The sequence below is a fragment of the Schistocerca piceifrons genome, chromosome 4 (assembly GCF_021461385.2).
Source record: "Schistocerca piceifrons isolate TAMUIC-IGC-003096 chromosome 4, iqSchPice1.1, whole genome shotgun sequence".
Lineage (NCBI taxonomy): Eukaryota > Metazoa > Arthropoda > Insecta > Orthoptera > Acrididae > Schistocerca > Schistocerca piceifrons.
The window spans coordinates 578,738,918-578,751,935 of NC_060141.1; the positions used below are offsets into that span (position 1 = coordinate 578,738,918).

The following is a 13,018-nucleotide window of genomic DNA, read 5'->3' on the forward strand; positions in this document are numbered from 1 at the left end:
TATATACACAGACACAAGCAGACATTTGTCTGCTTGTGTCTGTGTATGTGTGGATGGATATGTGTGTGTGTGCGAGTGTATACCTGTCCTTTTTTCCCCCTAAGGTAAGTCTTTCCGCTCCCGGGATTGGAATGACTCCTTACCCTCTCCCTTAAAACCCATATCCTTTTGTCTTTCCTTCTCCTTCCCTCTTTCCTGACGAGGCAACCATTGGTTGCGAAAGCTAGAATTTTGTGTGTATGTTTGTGTTTGTTTGTGTGTCTATCGACCTGCCAGCGCTTTTGTTTGGTAAGTTTCATCATCTTTCTTTTTAGATATATATATATATATATATATATATATATATATATATATATATATATATATATAAATACAAAGATGAGGTGACTTACCGAACAAAAACGCTGGCAGGTCGATAGACACACAAACAAACACAAACATACACACAAAATTCAAGCTTTCGCAACAAATTGTTGCCTCATCAGGAAAGAGGGAAGGAGAGGGGAAGACGAAAGGAAGTGGGTTTTAAAGGAGAGGGTAAGGAGTCATTCCAATCCCGGGAGCGGAAAGACTTACCTTAGGGGGAAAAAAGGACAGGTATACACTCGCACACACGCACATATCCATCCACACATACAGACACAAGCAGACATATATATATATATATATATATATATATATATATATATATATATATATATATATATATATATATATATAGAGGGAAACATTCCACATGGGAAAAATTATATATAAAAACAAAGATGAGGTGACTTACCGAACGAAAGCGCTGGCAGGTCGATAGACACACAAACAAACACAAACATACACACAAAATTCAAGCTTTCGCAACAAACTGTTGCCTCATCAGGAAAGAGGGAAAGAGGGTGTCTATCGACCTGCCAGCACTTTCGTTTGGTAAGTCACCTCATCTTTGTTTTTATATATATAAAAATCAGTAATGTTGTATCTCAATGAGGAACTTGAGACTTTCGGCACAGGTCTCAAGCATGCAAGCATGTAGAGTAACTCTGTCTCAAGCTTAAAAGAATAGTTTCCCACTCACTGGATAGATACATACCATGAAGAACAGTTCATAAGGGTAGGGAACCTCAATGTAAGGAAACTTCTAAAGAAACAGAGATTACTGCACAATAGGTGTAAAACAAGGTGCAGGGTTATAGATTGAGTGATGCTGAATAGAACATGTTTGGCTGTCAAGAGGCAATGCATGATGCCTTCAGTGACTGTCAAAGCAGAATGTTGACAATTGACATTTCACAAAATGCAAAGAAATTCTGGTCATGTGTAAAGGCTGTCAGTGGTACCAAAGTTGGTGTCGAGTCCTTAGTGAATGAGACAGGAATGGAAAGCTGAAATGCTTAACTCCATTTTCAAATGTTGCTTTACAAAGGAAAATCCAGGAGAATAGCCCCAATTTAATCCTCATACCACTGAAAAGGTGAATCAAATAAGTATTATTGTCAGTGGTGTTCAGGTACAGCTGAAATCATTAAAATTGAACAAAGCTCCAGCCCCCAATGGTTTCATTGTCAGATTCTGTACTGGATTTGTGGCTGAGTTAGCCCTTCTTCTCACTTTAATCTATTTTAGACTATTCCACTTCTTGGAAAAAATCACTGGTCACACCTGTCTACAAGAAGAGTAGTAGAAGTGATCCTCAAAACTACTGTCCAATATCTGTCCAATATCTTTGACTACCGTCCAATATCTTTGACATCAATTGTTGCAGAATTATAGTGCATATTGTGAGTTCAAATATTAACAAGGTATCTTGAACTGAATGGCCTCATCGATGCCAACTAACATTGTTTTCAGAAACATCAATTATGTGAAATCCAACTGCACTTTTCTCACATAATGTACTGAAAGCTTTGGATCAAGGCAACCAGTTAGATGCAGTGTTTCTTGATTTCTGAAAAGCATTTGACTCAGTATCACACTTACACTATTTATCAAAGTACAATCATATGGGGCATCAAGTGAAATTTGCGACTGCATTTAAGACTTTTTGATAGGGAGGACACAGCACATTGTCTTGGACGGAGAGTCATCATCAGATATATAAGTAGCTTTGGATGTGCCCCATGGAAGTGTGTTGAGACCCTTGTTGTTCATGTTGTATATTAATGGCCTTGCAGGTGATATTAATAGCAAAATCATGCTTTTTGCAGGTGATGCCATATCCATAATGAGGTACTATTTGAGAGAAGCTGATAAATATTCAGTCTGATCTTGATAAGATTTCGATATGGTGTAGAGATTGGCAACTTGCTCTAAATGTTCAGAAATGTAAAATTTCACACTTCACAAAATGAAAAAAACATTATATCCTATGATTATAATATCAGTGAGTCACTGTTGGAATTAGCCAACTCATACAAATACCTGGGTGTAACACTTGTAGAGATATAAAAGAAATGATCACATAGGTTCAGTCATGGGTAGAGCAGGTGGTAGACTTAAGTTTAGTGGTATAATACTGGATATGTGCAATCAGTCTACAAAAGAGAGTGCTTACAAATCACTTGTGTGATCCATCCAAGAAAATTGCTCAAGTGTCTTGGATTCATACCAAATAGGAGTAACAGGGATTATTGAACGTATACAGAGAAGAGCAGCACAAATGGTCACAGATTTGTTTAATCCATGGAGAGTGTCACAGAGCTACTGAAGGGACTGAAATTGCAGACTCTTGAAGAAAGGCATAAACTATCCTGAGAAAATCTGTTAACAAAATTCGAGAACCAGCTTTAAACGATTACTCTAGGGGTATACTACAACGCCCTATGTGTCACACACAGGTATCATGAGGATAATGTTAGAATAATTACTGCATGCACAGAGGCATTCAAAAGTCATTCTTCCTGTGCTCCATATGTGAATGGAACAAGAAGAAACTCTAATAATTGGTAAAATGTGATGTACCCTCTGCCATGCACCCTACATTGGTTTCCAGAGTATGGCTGTAGATATACAAGTAGATGTAAAGTCAGGAAAATAATAGTTTTTATGTTAATCTGAACTAAGATTTTGGGTGTTGCTTCTAGACTGTTAGTTTATTGCTGCTTTATATCTGTCCATTAGAAAATGGGACAGGAACCACTGGTCTCTGAACAGATTGAGTTTCACTGTTGATCTTTCATTGTCTGTTTTAGGTATTAGAACCAAAAAAAGTAGTATTAGCGGAAGCTGAAGCAGTCCTACAAGAACTCAGCACTGTTTTATCTAGCGAAGAAGAGAAGCAGAAGGACCTTGAAGCCAAATTATTAGAACTGAACAGAGTGCGTGAGGAAACTGCTGATCATAAAGCTGACCTTGAAGCTAGAGAAGCTGAGGCAGACAGCAAGTGGCAGCGAGCTGACAGACTTATTCGTAAGGATTTATATAAAATTGTACCACTTTAAAGACAAAATTATTTACTAACAGTTAAATGTAACATTATAAAATCATAGAAAACATAGACCATTACTTTACATCAATGAGAAAACAAGAATTGTGTCAAATGTTGCAAAAAGAAATGAAAACATCTACAACTAAGATAGAGGAGAGTTTGATACTCTTTCTTCTCATTCTGGAAAATGAAGTGCTTCCTTTTTTTTTGTCATTGTGTCTCCATTTTTTCTCAAGCCTTCCTTCTTACTTACAGCTTTGTTGCATTCACATTGGTAGGTTTGAAAATTCTAAACACTTGACAGATACATAATAAAGACATAATCATTAAATTTGGTTTCATTTTTTATTGCAAACTGCCATAATATGCAACCATTACAAGTGGCAAAAAGATATCTGTCATCATAATTAAAGTGATACTCAGTGCTGTAAGACACCGAACATCGTGTGAATAAATTGGATAATGGGTTTAAGTAATTCCAGGATTAAATAAATTTTCATGGTCGTTTAGATATTAAAAAAAGACAATAACAACAGTAATTGAAGAGAAAGACTCATGGCATGTACCAGTAATTGTATCATATGATTCTATAGTTTTCCTTGTGTATTTTCTGGAAAACAACAGTTGTGCAGCAACAGAATGAGTTTTTATCAACAAGTATGCTGACTGACTAATAACAGAAGTCTCCTCGTATTCCTGCAGACCCTACTTGCCCATCTCCACCATTCCTTCTGCACAACCACCATAGGGCCAGACATTCTACATCTACATCTACGTTTATACTCCGCAAGCCACCCAACGGTGTGTGGCGGAGGGCACTTTACGTGCCACTGTCATTACCTCCCTTTCCTGTTCCAGTCGCGTATGGTTCGCAGGAAGAACAACTGTCTGAAAGCCTCCGTGCGCGCTCTAATCTCTCTAATTTTACATTTGTGATCTCCTCGGGAGGTATAAGTAGGGGGAAGCAATATATTCGATACCTCATTCAGAAACGCACCCTCTCGAAACCTGGCGAGCAAGCTACATCGCGATGCAGTGCGCCTCTCTTGCAGAGTCTGCCACTTGAGTTTATTAAACATCTCCGTAATGCTATCACGGTTACCAAATAACCCTGTGACGAAACGCGCCGCTCTTCTTTGGATCTTCTCTATCTCCTCTGTCAAACCGATCTGGTACGGATCCCACACTGATGAGCAATACTCAAGTATAGGTCGAACGAGTGTTTTGTAAGCCACCTCCTTTGTTGATGGACTACATTTTCTAAGCACTCTCCCAATGAATCTCAACCTGGTACCCGCCTTACCAACAATTAATTTTATATGATCATTCCACTTCCGTTCCATGTTCAATTCATGTTGTGGCGCCATACTTGCCACAGTGTCATTCCATCTATCTACTCCAGAGTTACTTTCCATCCTCTTCTTTGACCATTGCTTTATCATTCTCATATTCTGGCTTAGGTCTGCATTTAGGGAGATGGTAACCTGAGTGATCATTAATAAAGTAAAATTTTAATTTCATAGATTCTTTCATGATGGAATCACAGAAGTTGAAGTCTTGTGTCAGTGCCTTCATTTGATCAAAAATCATGGAATGACTTGTTTTCAAGTCATACTCTGCCTGGTTGTTCTAGATATGTGTTCTATTTTGTGTTATTCTGTCAGTTTGACTTGTGGAAGACTGATCCCATTAGCAAGAGATCTGATACAACCTGAATTTGTGGAGACCTAAATCATCTTTGACGCTGCCCAACAGTGTCTTGGTGGAATATGCATCACACCTAATGATTCTTCATAATGAGACAGATCCTTCACAAAAGTGTGCAAGTGTATGAAAGTAAAGCAATCTTAAACATAGCAATGTGGAATGGCTCCACATGCTCTGATATCATACTTAGTATGTATACTTTTGACTTTTCTGTTTTCATTTACTTGCCTGATACGTATACCATATATGCATAAATATGTAAATTAATGATATCAATATAATGGAAGGAAACATTCCACGTGGGAAAAATTATATATAAAAACGAAGATGAGGTGACTTACCGAACAAAAGCGCTGGCAGGTCGATAGACACACAAACAAACACAAACATACACACAAAATTCAAGCTTTCGCAACAAACTTTAAATATGTCTGCTTGTGTCTGTATGTGTGGATGGATATGTGCGTGTGTGCGAGTGTATACCTGTCCTTTTTTCCCCCTAAGGTAAGTCTTTCCGCTCCCGGGATTGGAATGACTCCTTACCCTCTCCCTTAAAACCCACTTCCTTTCGTCTTCCCCTCTCCTTCCCTTTCCTGATGAGGCAACAGTTTGTTGCGAAAGCTTGAATTTTGTGTGTATGTTTGTGTTTGTTTGTGTGTCTATCGACCTGCCAGCGCTTTTGTTCGGTAAGTCACCTCATCTTTGTTTTTATATATAAATATGTAAATTCGTTGTTAAGCTGTTATTTTCCTAAACTTTAGTGTTATGAACATAATTTACATGTAGCTGATGATAACATAAATACATCATGTAGAAATATTTTGTCTAAGGAAATATTCAAAATTGAAGACTAGTAAAACACATGCACTTGAAAGTTTAAGATCACTAACAATTTTTTGCTCTATGACTGACATAGCTCATTTGAAATCTCTACGTCTATAACATGTAAAGAAAAGTTTCCTTTTTTTCTAAGCTTTGTAATTCAGGAAATAGTACTATTAAATATGTTGTTGCATTATCATTCTAATTTGAAAGTACAACCTTTCAGAATCAATTTCATGAAGTTTTTCTCTATCCAAAGAAGTATAATTTTAGTAGAAATAAATTTCACTTACAGAAATATTTCAGAAATAAAAATTTAGTTTTATACAAATTCTTTGGTGAACTTTAATGAAGAGAAAAGTATGTGCTAAGAAATCTGTTGTGACTTGCCTATCATTCAAAGTGCCGCTGCTCAATTACGCACATCCTCTACATGCGACGCTGTCTGCCAGCCATGCAGCAGCTGTGTTACCTAAGCGGCCAGCCAGCCAGTGGCCGCTAGACTTGGACTCAGTGCTCATTCAAATGTTACCGTGTTCACATGTCTTGCTTTGTCAACTTGCTCATTGACTTATATGTGTTGTGTCGTTTCGAAATATACGTGTTCAACTTGACGTTATAACAAAATCCATTCCGGGAAGAGTGAACCTAATATTAATGCTTTTTCACAAATATGTAAACAATAATTAATTGAAATAACTTGATTGTTAGTTGTTTAAGTTCACTGCTTCTGATTCCGGTCTTTTGTGTGTTTTTGAAAAGATAAAAGAAATACCGTAGAAGACAAATGAGTTGATTTGACACATGAACCAATGAAGGTAGTAGAGGATCAGATAGGTAAAAAGACAAGGCCTAGTGGAAATCCTTGGATAATGCAAGAGGTATTGAATTTAATTGATGAAAGGCAGAAATTTAAGAATGCAGTAAATAAAGCAGGTGGAAGGGAATAAAAAGATTTAAAAAATTTATTGACAGAAAATAGAGAATCGCTGAGCAGGAATGGCTGGAGGACAAATTTAATGATATACAAGCTTATTTCACTGGGGGAAGATAAATACTGCCTACAGGAAAACAAGAGGCCTTTGGGGAAAGGACAAGCAGCTGAATGAATATCAAGAGCTCAGATGGTAAATCAGTCCTAAGCAAAGAAGGGAAAGGTGGAAGAAGGAGTATATGTAGAGTGCCTATACAAGGGAGATGAACTTGAAAGCAATATTGTGGAAGGGAAAGTGGACATAGGTGAATATGAGATGGGAGATACGATACTGCAGGAAGAATTTCACAAAGCTTATAAAGATCTAAGTCAAAACAAGACCCTTGGAGGTAGATGATATCCCGTAAGAACTACTGGTAGTCTTGGGATAGCCAGAGCCATGAAAAAATCCTTCAATCTTGGATGGGGGATGTACGAGAGAGGTGAAATAACCCTCAGACTTCAAGAGGAATGTAGTAGTTCCAATTCAAAAAAATGTGTTGCAGACAGGTGTGAAAATTACAAAGCTATCAGTTTAATAAGTCATGGTTGCAAAATACCAACACGAATTCCTTACAAATGAATGGAAAACTAGTAGAAGTGGTCCTCATGGAAGATCAGTTTGGACTTGTAATGGTTAATAAAAAAGAAAAAGAGAAGAAAAGAAAAGGTTGAAAATGTGGGAAGAAATGGTGAATAAAAAGGGGGTTTTAAAATCGTTAATGACTGTAAAAAAGGGAAAGAATGAAATGCAAAATGGACTTCGTATTACAGAAAAGTTATCGGACTTCGTGATTCGGAAAAGCTATTGTTGTGGTGGTCCTTGTGGCGTTTCTCGTTTCTGAGCAAAAGTCATACCAATTTCCACTACAAAAAAAAAAAAAAAAAAAAAAAAAAAAAAAAAAAAAAAAAAAAACACAGAGAATAACAAAACGGGTTGGAAATGGCGTAGATAAGAGTTCATCCTTTACCACGTTAACATGTCTTCTTTTGTGCGGCGTCCAGGTCTTCAAAAATCTCCTACTTCGTATCTCGTTTCTGCGTGAAAAGTAGTAGCTGCTCCGAAATCTTGCAATCGTCCAGGAATCACTAATTTATACAAATCAAAATTGTCTTGAGATTAAATGCAATGTATTTTATGTTGCTGCTTCCATCCTCTGAATTTCATACAAATTTCCACAATATGTCTGCACATCAATAAGTTGTTTTTCATCTTAATCAGACCAACACTAGCTAATAAGTTTTTACGTCTGCATTAAGCTTCCGCTCTCAAGAGACAAAAGACGGATAAAAAACAAAAAGGGTTACATTTTTAGTACTTTCCTTTTTTATATATTTTCTCTGCCGTCGAGCGCTCATACAGCTGCGACGGTATAATTTATATCTGAGGGAACGAGTGTAGTGTGGCAAAATTCAAAGTCCTGCTACAGGCTCCATGGAAGTGTAGGAACACACGAGGCAGTAGTGACCCTATGACTTATCTTACATGTTAGTTTAAGGAAAGACAAAACTATTTTTATAGCAGGGGTAAAATACAGGGAACAAATGGCTATTTATAACTTGTAAAGAACCCAGATGGCAGTTATAAGAGTTGAGGTGCATGAAAGGGAGGTGATAGTTGAAAAGGGAGTAAGACAGGGCTGTAGTCTACCCCCAATGTTATCCAATAAGTGCACTGAACAAGCAGTAAATGAAACCAAAGAAAAATTTGGAATTCGAATTAAAATTCAGGGAGAAGAAATAAAAATGTTGAGATTTGCTGATGACACTGTAATTCTGTCAGAGACAGCAAAGGACTTAGAAGTGCAATTGAAGAGAATGGGCAGTGTCTTGGAAGGAGGGTATAAGATGAATATCAACAAAAGCAAAACAGGGATAATGGAACATGGTCAAATTAAATCAGGTAGGAAGGGAATCAGATTAGGAAATGAGACACTTAAGGTAGTAGATGAGTTTTGCTATTTGGGCAACAAAATAACTGATGATGGCTGAAGTAGAGAGGACATAAAATATAGACCGGTAACAGCAAGAAATCCATTTCTGAAGAAGAAAAATTTCTTAACTCAATTATATATATAAGTATTAGGGTGTCCTTTCTGAAAGTATTTGCACGGAGTGTAGCCACGTATGGAAGTGAAACAAGGATGATAAACAGGTTAGATAAAATGAGAATAGAAGCTTTTGTAATGTGGTGCTACAGAAGAATCCTGACGATTAGATGGGTCAATCATGTAACTAATGAGGAAGCACTGAATAATACTGAAGTTAGACTCAATGTAGTGTTTAGACTGCTGACACTTTATGTAAAACTAAGAATGAAAGTTAGTATCGACAAAATAATCATCATAAATTTGACCAATGATGATAATTGTGCTTCTCTTAAAAATGTTTCTTATTTTAAATCCTGACATGCCCCCGATACACCAAATCAAATGATTTGAAAATTGTATGTTCTAGATGAATAAATCACATTTCACAATAAATGTGCTTTAATTGGAATCTAATCTCAGCAAAGCTGTCTTTATTATTTAAAATTATTTAAGCAGCTCTCAGTTCATCTGCTAAACAAGAAGTGAAAATGACATTCAAAGCAAAGTAACATCAGTAGTCTTAAGGCATGCTCATGGCTTTTTGCCTCCTCAAGCCCTGTGTCTTGCACTTGCAAGTACAGATTTGAGTCTGTGATAAATTTCCTGATTGATTTAACAGATGTTACTTAGACGTGTTCCATACACATGATTTCACTGACATGGAAAGAGGGCCAGTCATGTCTACCCCATCTGTTTTCCTCATTATAGTTTCTATCTGAGAAAAAATAGGCACAAAGACATGTCTAAATAGGCCCATTGCCTTGTCAATGAATTTTTCACTGATCAGCTTTAGGTTTCATTTAGGGACACCTTCATAAAGAATGAAATGTCACTGCAGCTGACAAGAATTTGAATTGGCTTTGCCACTGTACAAAGACTCTGTGTGTCAAATGTGGTATTCACATTTGCCAAGACATCTTTCAAAAATTGTGTTTCAGGCACCTAGCAAAATCATTTATTGGTGTTCTAGTGTTGCTGACAATGAGAGAAGAAATTTCAGGCAAACTTCACAGCATATGCAAATTCTTTGTTGTCTCTTTCAGAAAGTCACATCCTTGGAGAAGTCATCATCTTCTCATTGAGTTTTTCACAAGATCCCTCTGTAGTCTTCTGTCTACATGGTTGGTCAGGAAGTGTTTCATCTTTTTGATATAGTGTCTTTTGAAAGCAAGTAAGGTGTTTTTTTTTATTTTATTTATTTATTTTTCGTCTGCTTGCAATATCACACAGTCTTTTCTTAGTTAAGATGTTGCATGGCTGCCTTCTCTTTTCCTGAAGTGTAGTTTTTTGACAGTTGTGTGTACATGTTCTCCAGTCAACATCTTTGATTGATTCCAAGGTTCCATTACACTGATGAGAGTGTAAGTAGGTGCTGCCTTTGGCACTGGAGAAAAGTTAAGATCCTTGTTGGTTAGGTTGATGAGCATCCTGCTTGGTTCTCTCAGCTGTGTAGTGTTCAGAGAACAGGAGAATTTTGGAATTTGTCCCTCTGTGACCTTATTCTTGTTAAATTCTTCTTTGGACCATGTGATGCTATCTTTTCATTTCCAGGTTCTTGGACTGAATTTTTTGACCAACCTGAATGGGCATTGATCATTTCCCTGGAATTTCTGTCATTCTCATTAGAAGTATAATGTATCCTCTCTCTCACCAGTACCTTACACACCCTCAGCTTGTTCCCCTCTGCTTCTGCCATGTCAATGTGGCATGTTGTCTTTGCAATGTGGCATGTTGTCACAAATTGTTCATCAAAGTACCTTACAAGAAAGAATAGGCCACTAAAAGATCATCCTTTCATGAACTGGGAATTATAAGTTTCCTCGCGTTGTGTTTGCATCTTCCCTATAGAGATAATTTGAAGCAGGTTTGTTGGCAAATGGAAATACCACTTTCACAACTCTTGGAGCTTTGTACAACTGTTCATTCAGTTCAAAGTATGTGAACCAAAATTCTTGTTGGCTTCAGAATGATTTCATTCAGTCTGTGAAGATGATCAGCTAATACATCAATGGCAAGAGAATGGACTTATTTAGGCTTGTTAACTTCCTTACCGCCACCTACTTTCTCTTTGATGGAGACTAATTTGAATGAAGGACGGGATAACCAAGTCTAACTCCCTTTCAAACCTAGAAGTATTCCCTCTGTCTGAAATAGTGCATTTATGTTCAGACTGTGAACATTATTGATTTCAAATTCTGTACTGCTGCTTCTGGAATATTCAGACAAGCCCTGTAGTTATTATTAATATAGACCTCTTCACCACTGCAATTGTTCTTGTGCTGGAATCTGGAAGATTTAATCAATTCTCATATTCTGCTAAAGTATAGAAAATATTCCTTCTGACAGCTCTTATATTATGTCTTTTGTTACAGTTGATGGTATAAGGGAACACTGCATCTACAGTGTATGTTCATACATTCATGCTGAAGTTACTTGAACTCTTACCTGATAGTACTAAAGACAATTATATAAAAACCTGATAAATAGAACAGAACTGTCATATGTTCTCCAAAATAAGCACCATTGTTAAGGTTCCCTCATTATTCTATGGCGCATCCTGCTTCTCTGATCTGAGACATCATAGCATGGAATAACTGCAAATCCAGCAACTACTGCAATATGTAGCAAAACCCCATTATCATGCCAACTTGGAGATATGCAAAAACCATCTAATCCAGTGTACATGCACAAACAATAATGGAACTCCAAATAGTTTGCAATTCTAAACTAATTACATAATTTAAAAAAATACTTTCACTGTGATGATCATCATTCATCAGCTAGGTAGATTTTGGGTAACACATTGCCTCATCAAAAGTGATACGTTTTGCAACATATCACTGTCATCAGATGAATGATGTCATTACAACGCCATTAAATAAATATAAAATATTTGTAGTTACAAACACTCTTTAGCATTTTAAGATTACAGCTTTGACAACTCATCTCTTTTTATCGTATTGATTTTAATCTGCAAGAAATGAAAGTAATCAGCATAAAGCCTTTGTACGAAGTACCAGCTTCTGTATATGTTGTTTCCATTTTTCTATATGCGTGGACTGACCCTGAAGAGTGCTAGTAAGACAGTTGCACTTCTAGTTTATACTCAAATTATATCGTTATATTGGGATAAACATTCATTGCTTAATCAAACAGCTCTGAGCACTATGGGACTTAACATTCATTGCTTAAACACACCCATTGTGTACAAGTAAATTTCATTTTTTATTATTAGTTTAACACTGACTAACTTCACCCAAAGCTAGTTGTATGAGAACAATAGCTCTGTCAGTCTTGTGAAAATAGGTTTAAGTATCTGGATAAGAGAAGGGTTCGACAACGGGTGAAAAGAAGTAAAATAGACAAGGTGGTCCTGGCAGAGAGGAAAGACAGATAAAGAAATACTAGGAATGTTAGAACTGAAGATGTAAAGATGACAGACCCCCAAAAGACAGATACCCATCCCCCAAACCCCCTACTCCCTGGATCCCTCCCTGAGAGATACATCACTGGTGGGCCAGAGGACGTTGATGTTTGCTAATCCAGCAAAACAGACACCACCTGCTTCACATCCACAGTCCCAATAAACTGGTTCTCACAACTTACTATTGGCATCCTATGGTGAGAGTAGCAACACAGATAGTAACCAGTTATTGACTAAAGTACCAAAGAAACTTGTGAGCTCACTTCTTATTTGGTCTACTCTTCATTTAAGTTAGGTAAGGTAGGTAAATGATTATCACATTCATATTAACTTAAGCCCTAAGAAATCTGTGTAAACCCAACCATGGAACATATTGCATTGCAAATAGTACAAATTCCCCTTTCTCAAAATTCACCCATTCGAGAGGCATACAAAACCTATAAAAAATATACTACAGTACCCTTGCATGACATACATACAAATTGAGGCTTTAGATATACCCAATGTTTTTTTAAATGTTAATCATATTTCTCAACAAACATTTCATGTTTTACCGCTGCATATAAATGTATTCTTTGTGGCACTAC

The 13,018-nt window shown here is 36.8% G+C and overlaps 1 protein-coding gene across 1 annotated transcript in view; it reads left to right on the plus strand.

Annotated features, from left to right (window-relative positions):
• LOC124796021 (dynein axonemal heavy chain 7-like) overlaps positions 1-13,018 on the plus strand; it is a 72,595-nt gene that overhangs the window by 24,048 nt on the left and 35,529 nt on the right. The window contains exon 4 of the mRNA XM_047260104.1: positions 3,180-3,396. Coding sequence (XP_047116060.1) covers positions 3,180-3,396 — 217 coding nt within the window. The remainder of the gene's footprint in view (positions 1-3,179; positions 3,397-13,018) is intronic.